The sequence below is a fragment of the Delphinapterus leucas genome, unplaced genomic scaffold, assembly GCF_059928025.1.
Source record: "Delphinapterus leucas isolate spDelLeu-1000000601 "Yukka" unplaced genomic scaffold, BTC_Dleu_Yukka2 spDelLeu_asBTCV2_sq25, whole genome shotgun sequence".
Classification (NCBI taxonomy): Eukaryota; Metazoa; Chordata; class Mammalia; order Artiodactyla; family Monodontidae; genus Delphinapterus; species Delphinapterus leucas.
Window position 1 is genome coordinate 12,820,021 of NW_028322234.1, and position 27,575 is coordinate 12,847,595.

Genomic DNA, 27,575 nt, shown 5'->3' on the forward strand with positions numbered 1-27,575 from the left:
AGGAAAGGCTTCAATCTTTTCTGCCATATAATCCATAAAACATTATTAAATTTGGGGGATTATATTTAATTAATAAACATACTATCCCAATAATGATTGACATTCTTTATAAAAATGACCCAATATTTATAAGTTACAAATATCCCTTAAGTGCCACACATGGTGTAGTGCTGGGTATTAGACTTCTTTTCCAGGAAGGTACAGAAGCATAGAGAGGAGGAGAAATTTATACACACTCCACATACATGGGGTGAAAAATCCAGGACTCAATCCTTGATTTGCTTATTCCTGCACCAGTTCTCAGTCATCTCCACTGTAGCTAAATAGCGTTTCTTTTCTAACTAGTTTGTTGGCTCAGAATGTGAAATGAAGGTAGAAGAATTGATTCATCCGCTTTGGTTCAGCGAGTCTATCTGTGAATTACAGGAATGCACCAGTAGTTCACAGGGGCCAGAATGGCACTAACATGATGGATTATAGGATTTTCTATAAATAGTCATGTTGTGCAGTCCAGTTTTGAAATCTAAGGTTGAAACAATTTCCTGTATAAGATGAAAATGTCATGTGCAGATATCACGACATTGTCACAAGGTAGACCTCAGGAATATTTTCAAATGATATCTTAACAAGTGATGATGTGGTTGATAGAAAATGATATTTGCATTGAAACAAATACAGACAACATTAGTAAAACTGAACATGCATCAATTCTTAGAAACTGCACAACTAGCCACCACTCTCATATTATATACAAATTCTCATTTGTATGATACCATATGAGCGAGGTACAGAATTTTCATAGGATTGTTGTAAGAAGAAAATGATATAAATAATAGTATACTATAAAATATGTAATGTAAATTAAATATTTATTTAATAGATAGTGAAAATACATTATATTATATTGTTACATTTTAAATATATGTGAAATATAAATTTGTTATATTTATATGTATAAATATAAATTTATAAAGTAAATGATGTTTTCCCTTACGTAATACTGTGCATTGGGTAAATGTTTGAAGTAACTGTATGTACTTCACAAAGAGACTTAACCACAAAGTTGTGGTAAACAAGCACATTTCAGAGGAAATATGTGTAGTATTCTGTTTAGGGAAGATTTTAAGAATGCAGTTTAGATACATAAATGAATATTGACATTACAGAAGCACTGACAGGGAAATATACCCATCAACTTCATGACAATGGTTGCTTTTGGGGGACAGTTATATAGAGGAATGGGATTGAGCTAGATACCAAGAAAGTCCCTTTTTATGAGTAAATGTTCAAATCTCTATAAAAGCTGAGATCTGAAGGAAATATTATTAAATGTTTATATTTAAAAATAGGTGTTGGTTATTGATGAGACTAATAATAGGTAATATTAATGGAAATTTTTATAAGTGTTAGGCAATATTCTAAGTGGTATTTATCAAGTCCAGCTTGACATTAGGGTGACCAAGAAACGCACATGCAGAGATTCTGAAATAGGTCCTAGGCTGAGACCAGGGTACCTATGAACTTTAAAATAAGCACACGTAAATTACCAATCAACTGGAGATGAAAACCATTGGTCTAAGCAATATTAATAATTAAAAAAAATTCTTCCAATACTCTTACTAGGTAGGTTCAATTATTATCATAATTTCAGAGATAAGGAAACTGCCCAACTGTGTTTACAGTACTTATTTTGAATAATTCTAGATTAAATCATAGTGTGACATGCCAAAATAATTAAACTGAGTTACCTTCAGGTAGAGGAAGACAAGGAATTGCAATCCCTGTATCAGGAAGAATTGACATGAAAATCTGCTGCATCTACATCAGAAGGCTGGGTTCAGACCCAGCTGTGGGACCTTCCCTGGTGCTGAACTCCTAAACCCTCCATAAATAGGAGGGTTTATGATGAGAACAAGACCACCAGGTATATGAAAAAGCGCTCAACATCAGTTAGTATCGGGAAACACAAGTCAAAACCTAAATCAAATATCACCTCACATCTGTTAGGACGGCTATTACTGAAAAAAAAACCATAACAAATGTTGATGAGGTTGTGGAGTTTAAGGGAACTCTTCATTTTCTTGAAAGAAACTGTGGCGTGTATATATTAACAAAGGAATATTATTCAGCCATAAAAAGAAGGAAATCCTGCCATTTGTGACAACATGGATGGACCTGGAGAATATTATGCTTGTTGAAACACATACACCAGACATAGTCAGATACTGTATGATCTCACTTATGTTTGCAAGCTAAGAAAATCAAATTCTGAAAACCACAGATTAGAATTGTAGTTGTGAGGAGGAGGTGGTAGAGAAAGTGGGGAGATGTTGGTCAAAGGGTACAAACTTTCAGTTATAAAATGAATAAGTTCTGGGGATCTAATATACAGCCTGATGACTTGTTAATAATTCTGTATTGTAGTCTTGAAATCTGCTAAGAGAGATCTGCTTAACTGTTACTACACACACACACAAGTAGAAACTATGTGAGGTGACAAATATGTTAATTAACTTGATTTTGGTAATCATTCCCAATATCTATGTGTATTAAATCATCATTTTGAACATCTTTTAAAAACCTTCATGTTGCACAACCCAAATATGTACAATTTTGTCAATCATACTTCAATAAATTAAAAAAAAGGAAAACAATGAAGTAGTATTATCCTACTAGTACTATCCCAGCACAGAATAGAGTCCACAAAAAGTAAAGTGGTCTCACACATCACACATTTTACCAACATGGTATTGGGTTGAAACAAATAACCTTGTATAAAATAAAAAATTTCAAGAGGGTTTCTTAAATTTTATTACCGTTTAATCATTGACAATGCTCTATACACTAACACCACATTCCAAGTCACCAATGCTGTATGATTGATCAAGTGTACTTAAGTAAACCACACTGATCAAAATTTGAAGTCCACCAAAGTCAAAGATATGAAGTATATACTTAATAACTTTTAAAACACAACGCTGATATTTGAGTAATTACTTATTTCATGAAGGAGGGAAGACAGAGAAACCAATGATAAAACTCTGAATATCACATAAAAATGTTTTCTGATTATGGACCTTCATTTTTAATTTAGAATCCAGATGACACACTCCCTCATTTCATAGATTTATAAATATTCTAAATAAAAGAAATATCTAGAATTTTAAATAAAATAAGATTTATATATCTATGGCTTAATTTCTTTTTTTATGGCTTAATTTCTTAAATTCAAATTATATTTTTTCATAAAGAGGGAAGGGAATTTCGCATTCTGTATTATTTCTAAAGTAGGTTGTATTTAACTGAGATCATGAATGTATTACCTCTAATGTTCTTGTTTCCGTTCACTTTTCAGTGAAGTTTTATAAAGAAAGAGTGAATAGACAGAGGTGAAAAACACAGAAACTGATGAGGAAACAGTTCTAAGCAGATAGAATTTGTCACATGGAGAAATATTGCTGAAGGTGCTGAGGTGTTTGATCTTAGAAATGAATTGCTTGAATCCAAAATATGGACACAGTGCCGCATGCCCGTTTACTTGTTTCTTTTTTTTTCCAGCCGTCTTTTCTTTTTCCAAAGGTGTCTAAGCTACACAGAACTGGAAATGTAACAAGTGTCTCAGAATTCTTTCTCACAGGCCTCTCAGATGATTCAGAACTGCAGCCTTTGCTCTTTATCCTGTTCCTGTCCTTGTACCTGGTCACCATATTGGGGAACCTGCTCATCATCCTGGCTGTTACCTCTGACCCCCACCTCCACATCCCCATGTACTTCTTCCTCTCCAACCTGTCCTTGGTTGACATCAGTTTCATCTCCACCACTGTCCCCAAGATGATCGTGAACATCCAAACTCATAGCAGAGTCATCTCCTATGAAGCCTGCCTGACACAGATGTCTTTTTTTATCCTTTTTGTGTGTATGGATGGTATGCTTCTGACTGCAATGGCTTATGACAGGTTTGTGGCCATCTGTCACCCACTGCGCTACCAGATCAGCATGAACCCACGCCTCTGTTGCATTTTAGTTTTGGTGTCACTTTTTGTTAGCTTTTTGGACTCCCAGGTGCACAATTTGATTGTGTTACAAGTTGCCTGCTTTAAGAATGTGGAAATTTCTAATTTCTTTTGTGACCCTTCTCAGCTCCTCAAGCTTGCCTGTTCTGACACTTTCACCAATAACATAGTCCTGTATTTTTTTGGTGCCACCTATGCTTTTCTCCTTTTCTCAGGGATCTTTTTCTCTTACTATAAAATTCTTTTTTCCATTCTAAGAGTCCCCTCATCAGGACGAATGTATAAAGCCTTCTCCACCTGTGGTTCTCACCTGGCAGTTGTATGCATATTTTATGGAACAGGCCTTGGTGTGTACCTCAGCTCAGCCATCTCACGATCTCCCAGGAAGGATACAGTGGCCTCGGTAGTGTACACTGTGGTCACCCCCATGCTGAACCCCTACACCTACAGTCTGAGGAACAGAGACATCAAAAAGGCCATGTGGAGGTTCCTCAGCAAAACGTTCTAATCTTAGTACCTGTGTCATCCACTTGGAGTGTGGGTTGGCAAATGCAGCAAAATTAACATCTAGACCTGAAAATTCTACCTCTCTCATCACATCATTTTTGTAGCTCTTATGACCTTCATGCCTCTCCTAGCTTAACACCTGGATATTGCTTCTCTTTATGGTTTAATGTGACTGGGGGAGAATTCTAGGATCCTCTGGGTGTCATAATTGCTCCTTGACTGAATTTCGTTACATCTATGGAAACTCTATAGTTTATCTTTGGTAGCCCCAACATCCTCAGAAATGACTAATTTCCCTTTAATATATTGAAAATTTACAAGTTTTCCACAGCTCTTCTGTATTCTCCATAGTAAATTCTATTTTTCAATCTGTGAATGCAGCTATGTGTGAGGATGCATGTCACTGCTTCTCAACCTTGGCTTTCATCGAAATCATCTGGGAAGCTTAAAAATACTGACCACTGGGTCTCACCACCAGATATTCTGATTTAACTGGACTTGGGTGTGGTCTGAGCATGAGGATTTAAAAAACCACTCAGGTGGTTCTAGTGTGTGGCCAAGGTTGAGAACTAATGATCCCAGTCAGATCTTTCACTCAAAGGTGACCTGTACGCCTTGTGTCCTAACTGCTCATGGACAAATGCCCAAGATCTGAAAGAGATCAGAGGTCAAAGGGGGAAGATATGAAGAGCCTACTGTAGTAACAGGCAATGTGTTTTCTCCATTATTTCTTTCTTTTTTTTTTTTTTTTTCTTTGCGGTACGCGGGCCTCTCACTGTTGTGGTCTCTCCCGTTGCGGAGCAACAGGCTCCGGACGCGCAGGCTCAGCGGCCATGGCTCAGCCGCTCCGCGGCATGTGGGATCTTCCCGGACCGGGGCGCGAACCCGTGTCCCCTGCATCAGCAGGCAGACTCTCAACCACTGCGCCACCAGGGAAGGCCTTCTCCATTATTTCTGATTATTTTCTTCATATAGCTTCTCTACGTCATACGCATGGGCCTTGCTCTGGGGTGGGGTGCTTGAAATCACTGCTCTATGTTCCATCTTGTGCTCATCGTACATATTTTCAACAGTGGTCTGTAAAAGTCTTAGTGCCCCAAACGCTCAATTGATCCCTTTATACCCCTCAAGCCCTTGGTGGAGTAGCTTCTTCCTTCAGTTATGATTACTATGTTACCACTTTGTTCTTTCTTGCCTTTCAGTCTCTCAATAATGCTTTAACTAACTCTCTATATTAAATGTTCTTCATTAAAATAACTAATTGGCTTCTTTTTTTTTTTTGACTGAACCTTGACTGATATTGTAGCACAAGTTATAAAAGTATGTTGTGAGGTGCCTGCAACTGCATGATTACAAAATGTGCACGGGTAAGATGGGTGGTTGTCAATAATACCTCTTAGGCATGGGTATGCAACTGGAAAATAGGCATTGGTATTATTTTTCCTATTGCACTGTGGCTCTAATGATGCCTGAGGACCATTAAATCACCCAAGTCATCACAATAAATTTATCTTCTTTTACATTACTATAGGATTGCAAAGGATCATGTTGTCAGAATGGGGAGGTCTTTCCTTTAACTAGTATCAGCCTGGTTATTAGCACTTCACCATGCTTCACTGTCTTCAGTCAGGGTAACTCAGTCTTTGGGCTCCTTTTGTTTTCTACAAGATGGTTTTCCAACCTTAGAGATGTCACACATCATTTTTGTGGTAGTTATCTTGGCTTTCTGAAAGCTTTCCATAACTAGTTTTATTGCTTTGCATTTTCCAACTGAGGATAAACAACTACTGTATCGATGGCAATCTTAGATATTAAAGAAGGGAATGCACGTGACAGAAGAGAATTACAATTATTTAGTGGGAAAAGATATTGCTCATTAAAATTATTAATATTTCTAAAATATTATATAAATATATATCTTAAAATTTTATATCCATTTATGCCAGCTTAAAAGATAGCCAAGAAACCTTGGAAAGGGCCAAAGGAATGTTGCTTTTTTGTGTGTGCATGGTTTAATTCCCAGTATGTTCCGCTAAATTTACTAGCTTTTATTTTCACATAGCACCTTCTTAAAATTTTCAGAGATTGCTTCCATGTCCTGGCTATTGTAAATAGTGCTGCAATGAACATTGTGGTACATGACTCTTTTTGAATTATGGCTTTCTCAGGGTATATGCCCAGTAGTGGCATTGCTGGGTCATATGGTAGTTCTATTTTTGAGGACACAGGGAGGGGGAAGGGTAAGCTGGGACGATGTGAGAGAGTGGCATGGACATATATACACTACCAAATGTAAAATAGATAGCTAGTGGGAAGCAGCCGCATAGCACAGGGAGATCAGCTCGGTGCTTTGTGACCACCTAGAGGGGTGAGATAGGGAGGGTGGGAGGGAGATGCAAGAGAGAGGGGATATGGGGATATATGTATATGTATAGCTGATTCACTTTGTTATACAGCAGAAACTAACACAACAATGTAAAGCGATTATACTTCAATAAAGATGTTACCAAAAAAAGAAAGATTTGTGCAGAAGCTAAAAATAAATAAATAAATAAAAATTTCTAAGATAAATGAACATAGGGATTTTTAAATCTGAAAATATTATAATAGAATATACACACTTGAGTATTAATCTTAGATTTTCTACGAATTCATGAAATGCCTTTCCATAATGTTCACTATTGGTAAAATGGTAATAAATGCACTTGCAAGACAGGATTGGGTGAATTTAAATGATTAAAAAACAATGTGAAAATGATTTAGTTTTAAAATGTTGCCTAATGACTAGAAAATGGGATAATTTAGACTTACATTTCACCTTGTCATTCAGGACAGCTTTTTCCGAACAAACCATTTCATGTTCTCTTTTCTGGCTGTTATCCCATTCCATTAATTCTTCTGGAACAGTGGTGAACATAACTACAGATGTTCTTCTAGAGGTAGATGCACCTGTTTCCCAACAAAAATAGAGCAGCGTTTTTTGTGTTTTTTCCCAGCGTTATTGAGACATAATTGACATATAACATTGTGTAAGTTTAAGGTGTACAATATGCTGTTTTGATACATGTATCTATTGTGACATGTTTACCAAAAGAAGGTTAGTTACCCATCCTTCACCTCATGTAACTAGCATTTTGTTTTTGTTGTTGTTAGGGTTTGAACATTAACTTCACTCCCATAGTAAGTTTCAAGTACAAAACACCATAGTGTTACCTATTGCCACCATGATGTACATTACATCGCTGGAATCTGTTTCATCTTATAACTCTAACCAACATCTCCCCATTCCCATCACCCCTCAGCCCCAGGCAACCACCATCTACTCTGCTTTGATGAGTTCAATATTTTTAGATTCCTCATGTAAGAGAGATAACACAGTTGTTTGTCTGACTTATTTCACTTAGTATAATGCCTTCAAGTTTCATCCATATTGTAGCAAATGGCAGGTTTTCCTTCTTTCCCCTGGCTAAATAATATTGCATTGTATGTACTATTAGTATATCACATTTCTTTATCCCTTCATTCATCAATGGCCACTAGGTTATTTCCATCTTTTTTCTGTTATGGAAGATGCTGTAATGAACATGCAATGCAGTTATCTCTTCAAGATAGTTTTGTCATCGCCTTTCGACATACATACCCAGAAGTGCAATTGCTGTATCATATGTCAGTTCTATTTAAAATTTTTGAGGAATTTCCATATGGTTGTCCACAGTGGCTATACATTCCCATCAACAGTGCCTCTGGATTCCCCTTTTCTACACATCGTTGCCAGCATTTGTTTTCTTTGGCTTTTGGGTAATAGCCAGTCTAACAGGTGTAAGGTGGGAGAATTGTTTTCACGGTGTCAGATCCCACACTGAGGTGTCTAATATGAGGTTTAAACCCCTCACGCCCTAGGGAGATTATCCCAGCCTGTACTATATTCCCCTCCTTTTCTGTGTCCCCTCCTAGGGGCACGGGTCCTGACCTGATCGCTTCTCCTTTCCTCCTACCCAACTCCGTGTGGGTCCTTCTCTACAGTTTTGTTGTTGTTGTTTGCAGAAGAGTGTTTCTGACAGTTTCCAGTTTGTTTTCAGTGAGAATCTCCCCACATACAGATGTATTTTTGGTGTGTTCATGGGGGGAGGTGCACTAAGGGTCCTCCTACTCCACCATCTTGATCTCTTCCTGATAATGAAGTTAATTTTAAGTGAGCATTCCAGGATTCATAAGTTACCTGATATTACAAACTGTGATCTTGGGTATAATACAAATCATCTTTCTGTTTAACTTCCTCGTCTGTAGAATAGAGTTAAAAAAATTCTTAACTGAGAGGGTGGTTGAGAGGAGGTAACCAAAGTACTTATTAGAATAGTGTTTAGGACATAGTAATGGATCAATAAGTGTACACTATCATATTCACCACATTAATAGGCCAGTGTAGTGTTTCAACTAATGCACTTTTCAGACAGAAAATTTGATTTTCCCTATCACCTTTCTAAATTTTTAACCTTGTGGGACAGTATTTTTTTAATCTCAATGCAGTATAATTCTTAATCATTTTTAATCATAGAACTTAAAGCACTCTAGGAATAAGCAGACAATATATGCACATGGTAAGATATTAATAAAGGTTGATATCCTTTCTACCATCTATTATGAGGTTGGTATATTTCAAATTAATTGAATACCATTAGTACTTTATCCTGGATGCCTGACTGACCATTACATTTTTATTTTTATGCAATGAGACCTTGACCAGGTTGAGGTCATGGACTGATAAATATCATTTTTCTATATAGTAGAAGGTAGCACAGTGTAGGTGGAGACTAGGCACAGCTCTAGTTTGTGTAACACTGAATAAATTATTCACTACATTATGAGAAAAAGTGAAGACAATTTAACATTTATTCATCCAGTACCTCTCTTCTTCCCTGGAACCCTCACCTTCTATAGACACCTCCAGGAATGCCTGAAAGAGAAAAAAAAGTATGGTTTCCTTGTGTTTATTATCAGGACCCTCAGTGGAATCTTTCTCTAATAGTCACTGCACGATTAAGATTCATAGAATAAAGGGTGGGGTTTGAAAAGTTCTACAAATAATAAAGGGATAAAAAAGTGAGGATAGAAATTTCTCAATTACATGTCAAAAAGTGAATGTGAAAAGATTCCTGTTTCCTTCACAGAATGTAGGAGGAATTGGGAAAAGGTAATCACTAATTTTACTACATACACATCAATCTCTGTGTTTTTTCATACATCATGTCCTGTACATTGATATATTTAACTATATCAAAAGAAAACTGTAGTTTTATTAAACTGTTTTCTACTTACTGTTTGATTATTTGCTAGAATGAGATATTTTATTAATGAAAATAAAGTTCAATAAATGATTTTGAAATAAAATGATATCTGTTGAAAATTTCAATGAAATATGAACATTTTAACAATACGCTTCCATTGATTTCTTCATCTGTAAAATGGAGATAGATAATAGCATTTCCTTATGGGTTTCCGTGAAAATAGGAGTAATGTACATAAAATGCTTGTCATGTACTGTGGAATGTAATGCCTATTCCTTTTTCCACCAGGGTGATTATAGCTTTTTTTTTCTTTTTTAATGCTTGAAGTCTGCGGTTCTTAAAATCTATTTTTGCAAAGTGAACCTTTTTTTTTAAAATAAATTCTTCCTAGAGTTTGATGATCCCTTTGGAATAAAACTTCAGGTTCCTCTGTGTGTGTGTGTATGTGTGTCTATACACATATATCTCAAATAATATTTTAAGCCTTATGAAAAGCTACATCCCCCAGTCTTTATTCTGACTCCCACAAACAACTTATTTGTTTTTCTGGTTGTAATTCTGTATTTCTAAATTAGCTCCTTATACAGCTTTTTCATTTTTCAGCTTTTGATTTTTTCTAATTACCTTCTTCTCTGAAAAAATTAGCATGTAGTTCTCTTGCTATTTTAAAACATAATTCCTCTCTCCCAATATAATTATATAATAAATTAGGATAAATCGAAAGTCAGTGTCTATTGTTTTATTACATAGAGGTTTACCATTTCATGCCATATGAGTCTGATCCAGATTTTATTTTATTTTATTTTATTTTTGACCCAGATTTTATAAATACATTCTCTTTCTCACTTTTTTCTTTGGATTTTTTAAATGGTAAAATTCCTTGTTTCTTTGTTTTATTTCTATCAATTCATCACTGGTTCATCCTCTCCAGCATAAATTTAAATCTCTTTTCAGTAGATCCAAATGAATGAGACAATTTACCAGCTTCATTTCCTGCTGGGGGGCATCCCTCTTGGGCCTGTACGTACACACACACATACATACATATACACACTGTATCTGGAAGGACAGAGGAGAAAATGATGTTTATCTTTGGGAGAAAGGACCGGGAGACGGTATGGGAGTGAGAATATTTTACTGACTACCACTGTTTGAAGATGTCCTATATGTGTATCTATGACCTAGCCCCCTCCCCCACAAAAAACCATTTTAAAAAAATAGCGTTAGATCCCTATCTACCGGCTTGTGACAGCAAGTTAAAGAGAAAGGTGAATATATGATCCAATTTTTTAAAAAAATTTAAGAACATCAGTAAAAACAAGAAAAAAAATCCTGAACATGAGCATATCGTTTAATTGGGCTGTGTGAGGCTCCGCACTGAACATGGGGAAAGGCTTGAAGAAAAGTTGTTTGTTTAGCATCCGTCTACCTGTACAGCCTGGGGAATCCACGGGAAGCCCCGTCTTCATCCACGTCCCTGGAGCTGATTTTCTCCCACTCTCCTGCCCGCCTACCCAAGCCCCACCCCCGCCCTATCCCCGCCCCTGGGCCTAGTCTCTGCCCACCTTCAGGCTGAGACTCTAGCACCGCCCTCCAGATCCGGTACCCAGCCACAGCCCCGCCCTCAGTCCCGTCAAGAAACGGGTGTCCGCCCACAACCCTGCCCTCTGGGTTTGGTTCCGCCCACAAGCTAGTACCATCCCACAGCCCCGCCCCTAGAGTGGGTCTCAGTCGCTGGCGCTGACCCAGCCCACGGCCCAGCCTTGCACTCACTAAGCAAACGAAAACACCTCGTCGGAGGCTTTGGTGCGAGGCCGCCGCCCGGCCCGCCGCCTTAACCCAGAGCCCCGCAATGCCCCGCTATCCGCGGTGCTAGGCACCGGAAACTGAAGCCCCTGGCTACGGCTCGAGACCGGAAGCGGAAGCGCCGGGTGGTGCTGAGGCAGGAGACGCGGGGTGGCTCGCTGCGCTGTGTGTAAACTTTACTCCGTGGGGGACTGGGTTCACGTGGTACGTTCGGCCTTAGTGCGAGGGTCAGGACTCTGTGAGCGGCGGGCAGTCCCGGGGCTCCTGTAGGAGTCTAGGGAGGGGCATGGGTCTGGGGCACCCCCGTCACAGGCTCCGGCGTTCCTCGCCCTTTCCCGCGAGCAGCGTTTCGACCCCTGGGGCGTCAGGCTCATACCGCTGGTTGGCCCAAAGCCTCCGTTTCCTCCTAGCTCTGGGCGCCGCCGTCTCCTCCTCAGAGTTCCCCCTCTCCCCATCACCTTTCCTCGGTGTGACTTTGCTCCCTAGGGGACTTTTAGTCACGTGTGGAGGCATTGTTTTGGTTGTTACAAATGGGAGGGGCTGCTACTGGCATCTAGTGTGTGGAGGCCACGGGTGCTGCTGGACATCCTACAACGCACTGAACAGCACCCGTGACAAAGCATTATCAGTAGTGCCGAGGTTTGGAAACCCTGCTCTAGGGTCTTACAGTCTTCAAAGCCCTGAATGAACTTAAAGATTAGCTGAGTCACTTTTAGCGCCATTGAGTGACAAGCCGTATTAAAAGCGTCTGGAGTCACAAAAAAATCACTATCCAGCCAGAAGAGTTCAGCAAGGCGAATGAATGCACACCGCATGAAGCCGCCTTCTCCCACTTGGAGAGCAGGTGGCTGGATAGGAATCAGGAAAATCCAGTCATAGCCAACAATTACACGTTCAATCAGTACAGTAAATACAAAAAGGAAAAGTGAGTGGTGTGGCCTTTGCATCCAGCAGCTGTATTATGCCCTATAAAAGGCCTCAAAAGAAATCTTTGTACCCTTCTTTTTTTTCCTACAGACAAGTTATCTCTGGAGTTCAAGTTTAAGTTGAAACCAGCCTCAAGTTTCACCTGTCCTCACTGACCCGTGGATTTCTGCGTGACCAGGTGAGTACCGTGTGGAACTTGTAACAATAGTGCCAGCAGCCTCAGCTGGCAGAACTGCTACTAGGCCTTCCCTGTGCTCAGGTGTAAACACAAGGAGTCACTAAGAGTGAGGGCATCTTAAAAAAAAAAGATTTATTTTTGACGGATTATATTCAAGGGAAAGATAGTAAGGTGTGTGGTGATGTGAGTGTAAATAAGTAAATACAGTTATGTGCAGATAAATACACATTAAGCAAGCATGTAAATAACTGTAAATAAGTAACAGAAATATAGATTTACTTGCATTCCATAATACTAAAAATTTTAGGATTTTATATATAAGTATAAATATATAAACTTTTTATGTGTATATCAGGATTACTCAACAACATTCCTCAGGCCCAGTTCAGTTTGAGTTCTAAAACCCTATACATCTTCCACAAAGATTCAAAATATAGGGGTACATGGGGGAAAAATAATTTGAACTTCTTTATATTGGCAACAGAAATTTAAAATTGAATTGACCAGCAACCAGATGTATTTTCTGTTTGCAAGTGTCTTCTGTTTGGTTTTGTTTCTTGTTTTGTTTTTTGTTTGTTTTATTTTTTCTTCATGATATTTAAAATCACTTGGAGGAGTACTAAGCAACAACTTGCAGATTGAAGGGTAGGGCAATAGTTTCCAAAGATTGTACTCTACAACTTGGCTTCTATAAGAATTAACTTTGTTTATCTAAACTTTTATGAAATAACAGTCTGGTGATTCATATTGCAGAGAACCATTTTGAGTAATTTTATACTGTTGGGTTTTATCAATTGTGTGTGTGCGTACGCCTTTTTCATTCTGTCTTTCCTGTGACATTCTTAAGGGGAATGTTTGCTTGTCATGCAATAGATATTCTTCAGGTGCACAATTTATGGTGACCAACCATGCTCTTTTATTCAGGACTGAGAGAGAGAGAGAGAGAGAGAGATCTTTTTGAATAGTATTTTTGTTTTCTTCTGATAAATACCCGGAAGTAGAATTGCTGGATCATATAGTAGGTCTTTTTAAAAATTTTGAGAAACCTCCATACTGTTTTCCTGAGTGTTTGCACTGGTTTATATTTCTCATAGTGCACAATGGTCCTCTTTTCACCACATCCTCACCAACACTTATTTCTTGTCTTTTTCATAGTAGTCATTCTAACAGGAGTGAGGTGATATCTCATTGCAGTTTTGATTTGCATTTCCCTGATGATTAGTGATGTTGAGCATCTTTTCATGTACCTGTTGGTCATCTGTATGTCATCTGTGGAAAAATGTCTTTTGCCCATTTTTTAAATCTGATTGTTGTTTTGCTATTGAGCTATATGAGTTCTTTGTATATTTTGGTCATTAACCTCTTATCAGATATGTGATTTGCAATTGTTTTCTCCCATTCAGTAGGTTATCTTCTCATTTTGTTGATGGTTTCCTTTGCTGTGCAGAAGTTTTTTAGTTTTATGTATTCTCACTTGCTTATTTTTGCTTTTATTACTTTTGGTGTCAGATTCAAAAAATCATCACCAAGACCTATGTCAAGGAGCTTACCACTTATGTTTTCCTCTAGGAGTTTTATGGTTTCAGTTTTTACGTTCAAGTCTTTAATCCATTTTGAGTTAATTTTTGTTTATGGTGTGAGATAGTGGTCCAGGTTCACTCATTTGCATTTGGCTCTCCAGTTTTCCCAACAGCATTCTTTGAAGAGACTGCCCTTTTCTCATTGTATATTCTTGGCTCTTTTGTCATAAATTAATTGGCCATATATGAGTGGGTTTATTTCTGGGTTCTCTATTCTGTTCCATTGAGCTATGTGCTAATACCATACTGTTTTAATTACTATAGCTTTGTTGTATAGTATAAATCAGGGCATGTGATGCCTCTAGCTTTTTTCTTCCTCAGGATTGTTTTTGTGGTTCCATACAAAATTTCTCTATTTTTGTGAGAAATACCATTGGAATTTTGATAGGGATTACATACTGCTTTCGGTAGAATGGACATTTTTAACAACATTCATTCTCAATCCATGAGCACAGAATATCTTTCCATTTATTTGTATCTTCTTCAGTTTCTTTCATTCATGTCTTGTAGTTTTCAATATATAGGTCTTTCACACCGTTGGTTAAATTCCTAGGTATTTTATTCTTTTTGATGCAATTGTGAATGGATTGTTTTCTTAATATATTTTTCTGATAGATCATTATTAGTGCAAAGAAATAACAGGTTTTTGTGTATTGATTTTGTACCCTCCAACTTTACTGAATTCGTTTATTAGTTCTAACAGTTTTTTAATGAAACCTTTAGGGTTTTCCATATGTAAAATCATGCCATCTGCAAATAGTGAAAAAGTTTTACTTTTTTCTTTCCAATTTAGACGCCTTTCATTTCTTTTTCTTGCCTAATTGCTCTGGTGAAGACTTCCAATACTGTGTTGAATAAAAGTGGCAAGAGTGTGGGCATCCTTGTCTTGTTCCTGATCTTAGAGGAAAAGCTTTCAGCTTTTCAGCATTGTGTATGTTGTTAACTGTGGGCTTATCATATATGGCTTTTATTATGTTCAGGTGTGTTTCCTCTATACCTGCTTTGTGGAGAATTTTTATCATAAATGGATGTTGAATTTTGTCAAATACTTTTTCTGCACCTATTGAGATGATCATATTTTTTCTTTATTTTTTGTTTATGTGGTGTATCACATTTGATTTGAACCATCCTTGTATCCCTGGAATAAATCCCACTTGGTCATGGTGTATGATTTAATTTATTGTTGAATTTGGTTTGTTAATATTTTGTTGAGGGTTTTTGCATCTGTATTCATCAGGGATGTTGACCTGTAATTTTCTTTTTTTGTGGCATCCTTGTCTGGTTTCCAGTATCAGGGTAATACTTCCCTTGTAAACTGTGTTTGGAAGAACTACCCCCTCTTCTGTTTTTGGCAAGAGTTTGAGAAGGATTGGTATTAGTTCTTCTTGGAATGTTTGGTAAAATTTATCTGTGAAGCTGCTTGGTCCTGGACTTTCGTTTGTTGGGAGGTTTTTGAATACTGATTCAGTCTCCTTGCTAGTGATCAGTCTGTTTCGATTTTCTGTTTCATCAGAGAAATAGAAAATATGAACTGCCATGTTGGACAGAGCAGAAGTATAGAACATTTCCATCATACCTGAAAGTTCTGTTGAGCAACACTGGTATAGAGTGGCCCATCCTCTGACCCTCTCTCAACACTGACTCCAGGTGCAGGAGTCACTGAATCTGTAAACTGAACAGAGACCCCTCCTCCCCTAATAGGAGACTTCAGCTGCCGAAAGACCTGGAGAGGGTACTCAGGACCTGAGAGTGTCCTGGGCACCTTCCCAGCCTGCTTTCCTCTTGGGGCTTTGGGGGTGTCTGGATCCCACCCCTCCTGTCACTCCTCAGCTCAAGACTATAACTATTCCTAAAGGCAAATTGGGTTCCGGGTGGGAAGAATGTAGACTTCTTCCACCTGAAGAGAGTGGAGGATCTTCAGCAATTATCTGGGTCTGCTGTACTCACACTAAGCCCTCAGGGAAGATGTGGTGTGAGAAGCTGTTCGAGTTTCCTACGGCTGCTGTAACAAACTGCCATAAACTTAGTGGTTTACAGTAACACACATTTATTTTCTTGCTCTGGAGGTCAGAAATCCTAAATGGGTCGGCAGGGCTGCATTCCTTTTCCATCTTGTAGAGACCACCTGTATTCCTTGGCTTGTGGCTCCTTCCTCCATCTTTGAAGCCAGTGAGAACATCTTTAAATCTCTCTTTTTCTCTGACCTCTGCTTCCATCCTCACATCTCCTCTGACCCTGACCTTCCTGCCTCCCTCTTATAAAGAAGAACCCTTGTGATTTCATTGGGTCAATATGTATATTCCAGAATAATTTTTTCCATCTCCAGATCCTAACCTTACTAACATCTGCAAAGTCCCTTTTGCCATGTAAGGTCACATACTCACAGATTCTGAGGAGTAGAGCATGGACATCTTTGGGGCAGAAGCATTAATCTGTCTACCCCACAGGCCCAGGAGTCAAAGACTCTCTGCAACAATTTTTCACCTGGACACTCAACCGTAGTGTCCAGTGTTCCCCTCCCTGCACACACTTTATTGCTTTTATCTTTTGGATGCAGGAAGGACACAGATAGTGACCTTGAGAAGCTGGTTTTATGGAGTTATGTTGTATTCTGTAACTCCAGGGAGAGGAGGCATTCCCTTATAGAAAGGAAACATACCATTTCTGTTGCTTTGTACCTTGATTTTGTTGTTGTTGTTTTTGTTTTTCATTTAAATTTATTGGAGATAAAACTCTCCATCAATACCTAGAGATCGTGTCTTTCTTTTTTTGGCTTCATGCTTCTTCATTATGAGGATATTCCGTAGTTTACCGAACCAATTTCCTATATATAGCAATTTGTGTTGTTTCCAATCCTTTGATATTATAAATAATGCTACAGTGAGTAACCTTGCTCTTGTCTTTTAGTATTTGTGTATCTTTCAAATAGATTCCTTGTAGTGTGATTGACAGGGAAATGATAAATGTTTTTGCATTTTGCTTGAGGATAACAAATTTCCTTCCACAGGAGTTCTACCCCAACAGTGTATGAGAGTGCTTCTTTCTACAGCCTTGCCAATGAAAGATGTGGTCCCCTGTGTCTTTGTTGATCTGACAGATAAGAAATGGTATCAGTGTAGTTGCAGTCTACACCTTCGTCCTGTGAATAAGATCAATGATGATTCTACTGATTGAATTGGTAGTGGTGGAAACCAAATTAAACTGTGTCTCAGAGTGGGTGGGACATGAGGAAATGAGACAGAGAGTAAAAAAAAAAAAAAAAAAATGATGAGGGAGACAGACTGGGTGGTAACTAGAAAGAAAACTATGCCCTTAGGATAAATGTGTCTCACTACCAAAAACACTTCATTAAGTTTAAATGGTGTGAGGGAGTCCAGTAGAGTGGGAGAGCTTGAAGGGAAGGGTAAAGGAGAGAGAATCGATGGTGTCCAGCTCCTAAAAAGGCAGATGGAGTGGAACACAGAACAGAACTGCAGAGCCCAGTGTTATAGAGAAGGCAGGTCCTGGTTTATAACGAGAGAGGGAGGAAACCATGGTGCAGAATATAGTTTTGGTGGCAAGATACGAAGGTAGATTCCTTCTCATGGAGATGACTTTGAGAAGTAAGGTGCAGGACCATCTGCTGAAAGTGAGGGTGTATTTGTTACGTATTGCTGCATGACAGAGCATCCCTGACCTTAGTGACTAAAACAATAATCATTTGCCATCTCTCACAGTTTTTGTCGTTCGGAATTCAGGAGCAGCTTAGCTGGAAGGTTCTGGCTTGGGACTTTCATGAGGCTGCAGGAGGTTATCAGCTGGAACTGCATTCATCTGAAGGCTTGGCTGGTGCCGAAGGGTTCACTTCCAAGGAGGTTCCCTCACATTCTGGCACATCAGTGCTGACTGTTGGAGGGGACAGTTCCTTTCCAAGTAGGTCTCTCCACAGGGCTGCTTGAGTGTCTTTGAAATATGGCAGTTGCCTTCCCTTAGAGCAAGCAGTTCAGAAGACTAAGCAGAAGCTACAGTGCCTTGTAGGGATCTACCCTCAGAAGTCATCTCCACAATTTTCTGTTGGTCACACAGGTCAGCCCTGATTCAGTGTGGCTGTGAATACCAGGAAGCTTGGATCATTCAAGCTATTCGGGAAGCTGATAACCATAGAGGGAAAAGGTGAGGCTGTGTGAGATTTAAAGAGATAAGAGAAGGGTTCACGAGTCGGAAGTTACGCTGACTTATAGAATTGCCCTGCGGTGTTGAGGGCTCTTTTCACGTCGCTGACCATGCTTTTCTAGAGGTGGCAGCGGGACCACCCTTGTGCAGGTCGGTCTGCCCAGATGTTGCCATGGGCAGGCAGATGATTGGAACCACGCCTGGCTGGAGTTCTGCTGGGCCAGAGTGAAGGTAGGATGTAGGGGTGAGGAAATTGGTTGAAATGGAGGACGGTGAGACCCAAGCTGGGAAAGTAAAAAATGAGGAGAGGAGGTGGCTCTAGCAGGAGCGTGGGAGAGTGTGTGGACTGAGCCCTTTGCGTGGGAGAAGAACACATGTAGTGAAAGAAAAACATGAATGAGCAAGGTCGAAGTTTGGGAGATTGGCTGCAGAGAGAGAAATTTCTGAACTATTGTTGTAGGTGTAGAATCATGTCCGGTGATAACAAAGTCTAGGGTGGTGCCTGGGGAAGTGCGTGGCCAAGGTGGAATGAGGACAGACTCATAGTACTGTGAGGGCCACCCTCCTGGGCTCTGATGTCACTCGAGTGCGGTAGGATGGGAGGTTGAAAGAATATTGGGAGTCAGGGGCCAGAGTCTCCAGTGAATGAGGGATTGTAGCTGGGAATGTGTTTGTGACAACCACGTGGATGGGAAGAATGTGCCCTGAGACTCAGTGAAGCTGAGGTTTTAAGGTGGATGGAGAAGTAGCCACCATTGTGGGCAGAGGCAGATGCATTTTGAAGGAGGAAATGGTGGACAGGCTAAAGATTTGTCCTCAGTACCCTGGAGAGGGAAGTTGGTTGTGAACACTTTGTGCTTTCCCGTTTATTCCAGAGCCCTGTCCTGAGTGCCCTGTGGGGATAAGAGGAGGAGCGTCCTCGTTCTTCTGCTCCCTGTTGTTCAGGAAAACTTACTGTCTGAATCACAGGATGGCAACCATGGTTCTGTCCCCCACTTGTGGTGAGTTTGGGGGTCAGCCCTCAGAGCCCAGGTGTTAAAGGCCCCTGCACCACAGAGTAGGTAGAGGGAAGGGACTGAGAAGTTGAGGTGGGTGTGTTACCCCATGAACCTGGAGGTCATTGGTGCCTGACTGTGGTTCTTGGGATTTGGGACTTAGCTGGTTTGAGTGTCTCTGGAGATGTCACCTGTGTGGCGAATGTGTGGGAGCTTTTGAATTATACTTCTAATTTTTCCTATAAACTTAAAAAAAAAAATAACAGTGGTGTCCTTTGGGACTTCAGTTTCTTCATCTGCAAAATGGAAATAGTAGTCTTTTCCTCCAGCGTGGGAGGGCGCTTGGCCCTATTTCCTGGCCCTGGGTGAGACAGTGCTCTGTTCCGTTTTCCTGTGGAAGCTGGGTGTGGGTGTTTGGGTGTCGGTATGTGCTGTGTGTGGGAATAGTCATTTGTGTCTGTTGGGGATACAGTCAATCACAAGTAGGTGGGGGAGCCTCCAGATTTGTGAGTGTGAGAACAGGGGGCAATCCTGGATTCTTGGGACGTTTCTTCTTCTCCAGCTCAGTCTTCCCCATACCCAGCCTCTCACCAGAAAGGATGCACAGAGGAGGAAGGGTTGGCTAATGGCTTCCTGACAGACTGGTTACAGGTGAGTCAGATATTCCTGTTTCCAAATCATTATTCCTTTGACCAGAAGTTGGACTTGTTATCCTTCAGTGACCTGCAGCATCAGAGCCAAATCAGGTCTTTGGGCATCTGATGGAGGGTTTGGGGCAACCCAAACAGTGTTAGCATATGTCAGCATTTACTGCAATGTAGAGCCTCCTCCAGGGTCACTGTCTACACCATGTTCTGCTGAGAGGTTTTTTTTTGTTTTTTGTTGTTGTTTTTTTAATTTTATTGAAGTATAGTTGATTTTCAATGTCATGTTAATTTCTTCTGTGTAGCAAAGTGACAGAATGTGTGTGTGTGTGTGTGTGTGTATTCTTTTTCATATTCTTTTCCATTATGGTTTATCACAGGATATTGAATATAGTTCCCTGTACTATACAGTAGGACCTTGCTGTTTATCCATCCTATATATAATAGTTTACCTCTGCTAATCCCAAACTCCCAATCCTTCCCTCCCTACTCTCCTCCCCCTTTGCTGAGAGTTTTAAGGGGAAGCTAAGGAAAGACATGACTGTGTCCTAAACTCAGGCAATTGGTGATTGCCATTAGGGCATCATTCATCCATTTACCAAGTACTTCTCTGATTTCTGCAATGTCCTAGGCCTATGCTCATCCTTTGAGATTGAGGGGAATTCGATTGCAGGATGTCACAGTCTCACTGGGAAAGAAAATCACCTGTGTGTTAGAGGTACATTTAACATTGGGCGTGGGCATGAATAGACAGGAGAAGAGAGTTCAGGGCTGACCCTAGGAGCAGTTGAGAGCAGAGATCAGAACCCTGCCCATACAGCTTCTGCTTTGGATTCCCTGTTCCTACTCCTCTCTCATCCTTGGCTCTTTTCCTGTCCACATTGGTGGGGTTGGTCCTTGGCTAAGCCATGATGTTTGTGGTGGTTTAGGACTTGGTGACTTTTGAGGATGTGACTGTGGAGTTCACCCAGGAAGAGTGGGCACTGCTGGACCCTTCTCAGCGAACACTGTACAGAGATGTGATGCTGGAGAACTGCAGGAACCTGGCTTCACTTGGTAAGCCTGACATCATTCCTGCATTTATTTAATGACTCAGGTAACAAGACTTTTTTAAAATTGAGGTATCATTCACATAACATAAAATTCACCATTTTAATCATTTTAAAGTATGCAGTTCAGTGGCTTTTTTTTTAATCTTTATTGGAGTATAATTGCTTTACAATGGTGTGTTAGTTTCTGCTTTATAACAAAGTGAATCAATTGTACAGTGGCTTTTGATAAATTCACAGTGTTGTGCATCACCCCTAAAACCTGTACCCATTAAGTGGCCAGTACCTGTTACCTTCCCCATTCCCCACTACTGGCAACCACTAATTTGCTTTCTAGCTCTGTGGATTTGCCTATTCAGAGCAGTTCATATCAATGGAATCATAAAATGTGTGATCCTTATGTCTCATTTCTTTCAAGCAACTTAATGTTTAAAGGTTTAGCTATGTTGTAGCATGTATAGTTTCTTTATTCCTTTTTATGACTGAATAACACGCTCTTTTTATGGGTATACCACATTTTGTTTATCCGTTCATTTGGTTGATAAACATTTGGGTGGTTTCCACTTACTGCCTATTGTAAATAATGCTGCTTTGAATATTTGTGTACAAGTCTTTGTTCAAACACCTATTTTCAATTCTCTCCACTACGTATCTAGGAGTGGAATTCTGGGTTATAGATTACTATGTTTAGCTTCTTGAGGAACTGCCAACCTGTTTTTTACAGCAGCTGCACCAATGTATGAGCGTTCCAGTTTCTCCATATCTTCCCCAACATTCGCTTTTTTGAATATAGCCATCCTCCTGGGTATGAAGTGGTATCTCACTGTTGTTTTGATTTGCATTTCCCTAATTACTAATGACACTGAACATTTTTTTCATGTAATTGTTGGCTGTTTGTATATCGTTTTTGGAGAAATGTCTATTCAAGTTCTTTGCCAATTTTTTAATTGGGTTATCTTTTTTGTTTTTGGGTTTTAGAGGTTTATTATATTCTGAATACTAGATCCTATTTGCAAATGATTTCTTCCATTGTATGGTATCTTTTCATTTTCTTGATAGTATCCTTTGATACACAAGTTTTAATTTTGACGAAGTCCAATTTATGTACTTTTTCCTTTTATTTCTTGTGCATTTGGTATCATACCTAGTTATTGCCACCAAGGTCCTGAAAATTTAGCTCTATGTTTTCCTCCAAAAATTTTATAGTTTTACCTTTTCAATGAAATCTTTTATCTATTTTGAGTTAATTTTTATATGGCTTAGGTGAAATTGCATGTATTAATCCAGTTGTCCCAGCATCTTTGTAGCAAAGACTATTCTTGCCCCCATTGAATTGTTTTGGCACAATTGTCAAAAATTATTTGACCATAAAATGCGAGTTTATGTACTCTCAATTATTTTCCATTAATCTGTGTTTAGCATTGTGCCAGTACCACATTACCATTGCTTTGATGTCAGTAAGTGTGATTCCTCCTATTTGGTTCTTTCTCAGGACTGCTTTGTTTATTCAGGATGCCTTGCAATTCCATATGAATTTTAGGATCACGTTTCCATTTATGTAAAAAAAGCTGTTAGAAATTTGATAGCGATTTCATTGAATCTGTAGATGATTTTGGTTATTATTATCATAACAATATTAAATTTTTCAATACATATCCTCTGTTGCTTATTTTTAATTTGCTTCTGTTGTGGTCAGAGTAGATACTTTGTATGATTTTATTGTTTTTAAATTTATTTAGACTTGTTTTTGGACTAACATGTGCTCTATTCTGGAGCATGTTTTCCATGCACTTGAGATGAATGTGTGTTCTGTTGTTGGGTGAAGTGTTTTATGTCTGTTAGGTTTAGTAAGTTTATAGAATTGTTTAAGTCCTCTGTTTCCTTGTTGGTCTTTTAACTAGTTGTTCTACCCATTATTAAAAGTGGGCATTGAAGTCTGCAACTATTATCGTAGAACTCTATTTCTTCCTTCAATTCTGTCAGTTTTGAATTTGTATATTTTAAGCCTTTGTTGTTAGGTACGTATATGTAATTATTATATCTTCTTGATTAATTGATCTTTTAATCATCATATATTTTGTTGTGTCTTGTAAGAATTTTTGTCTTAAAGTCTATTTTGCCTGATATTAGTATAGTCACATTCTCTCTTTTTTAGCTGTGGTTTATATGGAATATCTTTTTCCACTTGTTGACTTTCAACCTGTTAGTGTCTTTAGATAGAAAGTGAGTCTCTTAAAGATAGCGTATAATTGATTATTTTCTATCCATTCTGCCAAAATCTGCCTTTTAATTGGACAGATTAGTCTGTTTACATTTAATGGAATTACTTATAAAGAAGGACTTAGTTGTGTCATTTTGCTGTTTGTTTTCTACATGCTTTATATCATTTTTATTCCTCAGTTCCTCCATTATTATTTACTTTTGTGTTAGGTATTTTCTAGTGGACCATTTTGATTCCCTTCTCATTTCTGTTTATATTTTTTAGTTATTTTCTTAGTGGCTGCCTGAGGGATTGCAATTATCATTTTAATTTTAAGCAATCTATTTTGATTTCATATCAACTTATTTCAACAGTATACAAAAAATTAGCTCCTGTATAGCTGTGCCCCTCCTTATGCTGTTTTTTGTTTGTTTGTTTGTGTTTTACAAATTATAACTTTATACATTGTTTCATTAACATGGATTTATAATTTTTAGTTCAGACATTTCTCTTTTAAATCATATTAGAAAAAAAGAGGAGTCATAGCCAAACATACATGAGTTACAAACCAAAAATAAACAATTGTTTTTGACTTTTATATTTACCTATTTATTTTCCTTTATTGGTGTTCTTTATATCTTTGTGTGGATTTGAGTCAGTACTCATTGCCCATTCATTTCAGCTTGGAAGTCTCCTATTAGCACTTCTTGTAGGATAGATATGTTAGTGACAAACACTCAGATTTTGTTTATAGGAATGTCTTCATTTCTTTATTTTCGAAGGACAGAATTTTTGGTTCACTGTTTTGTTTTGTTTTTTTTAAGCAGCTTGAGTATATTATTCCAATGCCTGTTGCCTCTGGTTTCTGATTCAAAATTATCTGTTACTGTCACTGATGATCCTGTGCACATGATGAATCTCCTCTCTCTTGCTGCTTTCAGGATACTCTGTCTTTGTCTTTCCAGTGTTTGATTATGTGTTTCAGGATGGATTCTGACTCTTTGAATTTATCCTGTTTTGGGTTTGTTAAGCTTCTTGATTGTGTACATTTATGCCTTTCATCAAATTTGGGGAAGTTTTTAGCCATTATTTCTTTAAATATTCTTTCTGCCCGTTCTTCATTTAAGGGACTCCTATTATGTGTATGTTGGTATGTTTAATGGTATCCCGTGGGTCTTTTAGGTGCTGGTCATATTTTGTTTATTCTTTTTTTCTTTCTGTTTTTCAAACTGAGTAATATAAGTTGTCCTATCTTCATGGCTACTGATTCTTTCTTCTTGCTCAAATCTGTTGTTGAACCACTCTTCTGAATTTTTCATTATAGTTATTGTAATTTTCAATTCCATAATTTCTGTTTGGTTTCTTTTTATAATTTCTTTCTCTTTAAGATGTTTTCTGTTTGGTCAGAATTTGTTCTTATGGTTTCCTTTAGATCCTTAAGCATATTTAAAACAGTTGATTTAAATTATTGGTCTAGCAAGTCCAATGTTTGGACTTCCTGAAGGATAGTTTCTACTAAATTTGGGCGGTTTTTTTCAAGTAATGGGCCATACTTTTGTGTATTGGCCTGCCTTGTAATTTTTTGTTGTTGAAAACTAGACATTTGGAATATTACAACATAGTAATTCTGGAATCACATTTTTCCCCATCCCTGGAGTTTGTTGTTGTTGCTGTGGTATGTATGTTTAGTGATATTTCTGAACTCATTTTTGTAATGTCAGTATTTGTTGTATGTGGCCACTGAAGACTCTGTTCTGTTATCTCAATGGTTAGCTAGTGATTTATCAGATTTCCTTGAACACTTGGAACAAAAAATAAAAAACTCCTAGTCTCTCTATACAGGGGCATACCTTCAAAATCAAGCAGTTTATAACTCTGCCTTAGTTTTCACTCTCTGTTTGTGAAGAGCCTCACCTTGTGCCAAAGGTGAGGACTTAGTGCCCTCTCATGTCTTTTCTGAGCATGTGCCCAAGCCTGGGTATGCACATGGCTTTCTAGATTCAAAGGAATATGAGGGAGCTTTTCAGAAAGCTTTTCAAAAATTCCCCAAAACATTTTATTCTATACTTTTCCTCCAGGCTTCTTGGTTTGCCTTTTGCTTTCCTTTGCTGTTTCCACTTGCCTCAGGCAGTAGTGGCTAATATATTGCCTTTTAATGTCTTCAGCACATGCCCACTGGGTAACCAGCTCAGCCTTCGGAGAGTTTGGGGTTAGATAAGTAAAGGCAAGCCCTTTGAGCCAGTCCTTCAGGGAGCCACCAGAAAGGTCAAAACAAACAACCATAGCTTGTTGAGAATAAGGTCCATCCTACTCCCTCTAGTACTAGGAGTTGTCTTCAATGTCACAGCCAAAGCAAGGAGTAGAGGATGAGGCAAGGGTCAGTTAAAATGTCAGCTGCTTTTTGTCTTTGATTAAGCATTTTCCTGGTTGCTGTAGACTTTTGATAAGTTTTCAGAGTTGTGATAAAGTTGTTCTGACAGTTTTTGCCAGTTTATTCACTGTTTTCATAGAGAGGGGGACTTCTGAAGTTCCATATTCCATGATTTTCATTGTCATCATTTCTCACAAGACGTCAAGCATGTGTCTGTTTCTGGGTCTGTTACTGGGGTGTAGGAGTACAGTGATGGAGACGGACATGGTCCCCATGCTCATAGAGCTTTCTGTTTAATTCCTTCCCTATGAACTGAATATTTCCTTACCCTGACTTTATATTCTCCATATGTAAAAGCTTTATAGCTTTTGAAGTGTGTATTTAAACTTGGGCATGATTCCCACACACACACCACCACCACCAAATGGAAGATATTAACTACTTGATGACCATGAGCACATAGCCCCAGGCCTCCTGGAGCCTAAGGACTGATAAAGTTAACCCTTGTGACACCACCCTGTTCCCTCATCGTCAGCCAATCAGAATTGTGCACGATCTGATCATGTACCTTGCAACTCCCCTGCCCCCCCCCCACCTGACTTTTAAAAATGATTTGCCAAAACCCTTCGGGGAGCTCGAGGCTTTTTAGGGCATGAGCCACCTCGTCTCCTTGCATGGCCTTGCAATAAACCTTTCTCTGCTCCAAAGTAAATAAATAAATAAATTTTTTAAAAAACTTGGGCATGGACTTTGGGCCTATGTGTGCCCTGTCACCTGGATATTGAATGAGTTGCTTGTATTTTTGTTTCCTGAGAGTTACTATATTCATTAGAATTTAGATGTAATTATTTCATTGCTCCCAAAGCCACACTTGCCCGTCTTCAGAATTCTTGGCTTCAGTTTCATGCAGTTGCTTGTCACTTGCACAGCCCCCCTATAACACGGCTTTTTTCCGCAAATAGGGTATCATGTCGATAAACCCAGTCTGATCTCCCAGTTGGAGCAAGAAGACAAGGTGATGACAGAGGAAAGAGGAATTCTTCCAGGCACCTGTCCAGGTGAGCACTAGGAAGATATGAGAAATAGTCTTTTTGAGGAATAGCTCTAGCCAGTGATTCAGGGCATGGGAGAATTACATTTGAAAATGGCAATCAGGGAACTTTGTAAAATGTCCTTTGTTTCTGACAGAGATGGCCATGAACATTTGTTATGAGCTTCCTCATGCACCTTCTTTCTTTCCTCTTTAACTTTCTGTTCAACATCTCATACTTTACTTTGGACTCAGAGGGGGAAAAAATAAAGACGTCTCTTTCCCTTTTTAAATTTAAGTCTCATATGAGCTCTTTGTCCGACTCCTTCCTACTTTACCTTCCTGATAATTCCTCCCTTTGTAAATCTCTGATCAGTCCTAATCCTTTTAGAATCCTTTTTTAATACCTGTAATTTGAATACTCATATCCCTTTCATTGCAAACTTGCTCAAAAACCCTAATCCCTCAGTCTGTCTATACTCGTGTGTACTTTTGTGTTTCTTTTCTCCGTCAGCTTAAATTTCTTTTCAATTTGTTTCAGATTTGGAGACGGTACTTAAAGCAAAATGGTTAACTCCTAAGAAGCATGTTTTTAGAAAAGAACATTCTAATGGTGTAAAAGTGGTAAGACTAACATGGTTGATTGCTGTTTTTTCACAGTAGGAGAATTCCATAAGTTAGAAAAGCCACAGAATAAACAGGAGAGTCATTAAAGGGAAATGTTATTTACATATGAGATAATGGTGTCTCAGAAGAGATACTGTAAATCAGTTGTGAATTTGGAGAAAACTATAAATTAACTCCAGACTTGTTTCTTTACTGAGAGTTTCCACAAGTA

The 27,575-nt window shown here is 38.7% G+C and overlaps 2 protein-coding genes and 1 long non-coding RNA gene across 3 annotated transcripts in view; all 3 read left to right on the plus strand.

Moving 5' to 3' along the window:
• The window catches only part of ZNF699 (zinc finger protein 699), a 64,890-nt gene that overhangs the window by 34,418 nt on the left and 2,897 nt on the right, over window positions 1–27,575 (plus strand). The window contains exons 6-13 of the mRNA XM_089905895.1: window positions 9,689–9,711; window positions 18,362–18,448; window positions 18,571–18,679; window positions 19,302–19,449; window positions 20,006–20,094; window positions 21,017–21,143; window positions 26,670–26,765; window positions 27,279–27,361. Coding sequence (XP_089762021.1) covers window positions 9,689–9,711; window positions 18,362–18,448; window positions 18,571–18,679; window positions 19,302–19,449; window positions 20,006–20,094; window positions 21,017–21,143; window positions 26,670–26,765; window positions 27,279–27,361 — 762 coding nt within the window. The remainder of the gene's footprint in view (window positions 1–9,688; window positions 9,712–18,361; window positions 18,449–18,570; window positions 18,680–19,301; window positions 19,450–20,005; window positions 20,095–21,016; window positions 21,144–26,669; window positions 26,766–27,278; window positions 27,362–27,575) is intronic.
• Window positions 3,228–4,521, plus strand: LOC111166141 (olfactory receptor 7E178-like). Its single transcript, XM_022557492.3, is given in 2 exon segments — window positions 3,228–3,596; window positions 3,599–4,521. Coding segments are annotated over 2 exon segments (993 nt in total). The 5' UTR covers window positions 3,228–3,526.
• LOC149744082 (uncharacterized) lies at window positions 11,549–18,355 on the plus strand. Its single transcript, XR_016391510.1, has 3 exons — window positions 11,549–11,815; window positions 12,629–12,716; window positions 18,013–18,355. It is a non-coding gene; the product is annotated as an uncharacterized LOC149744082 (long non-coding RNA).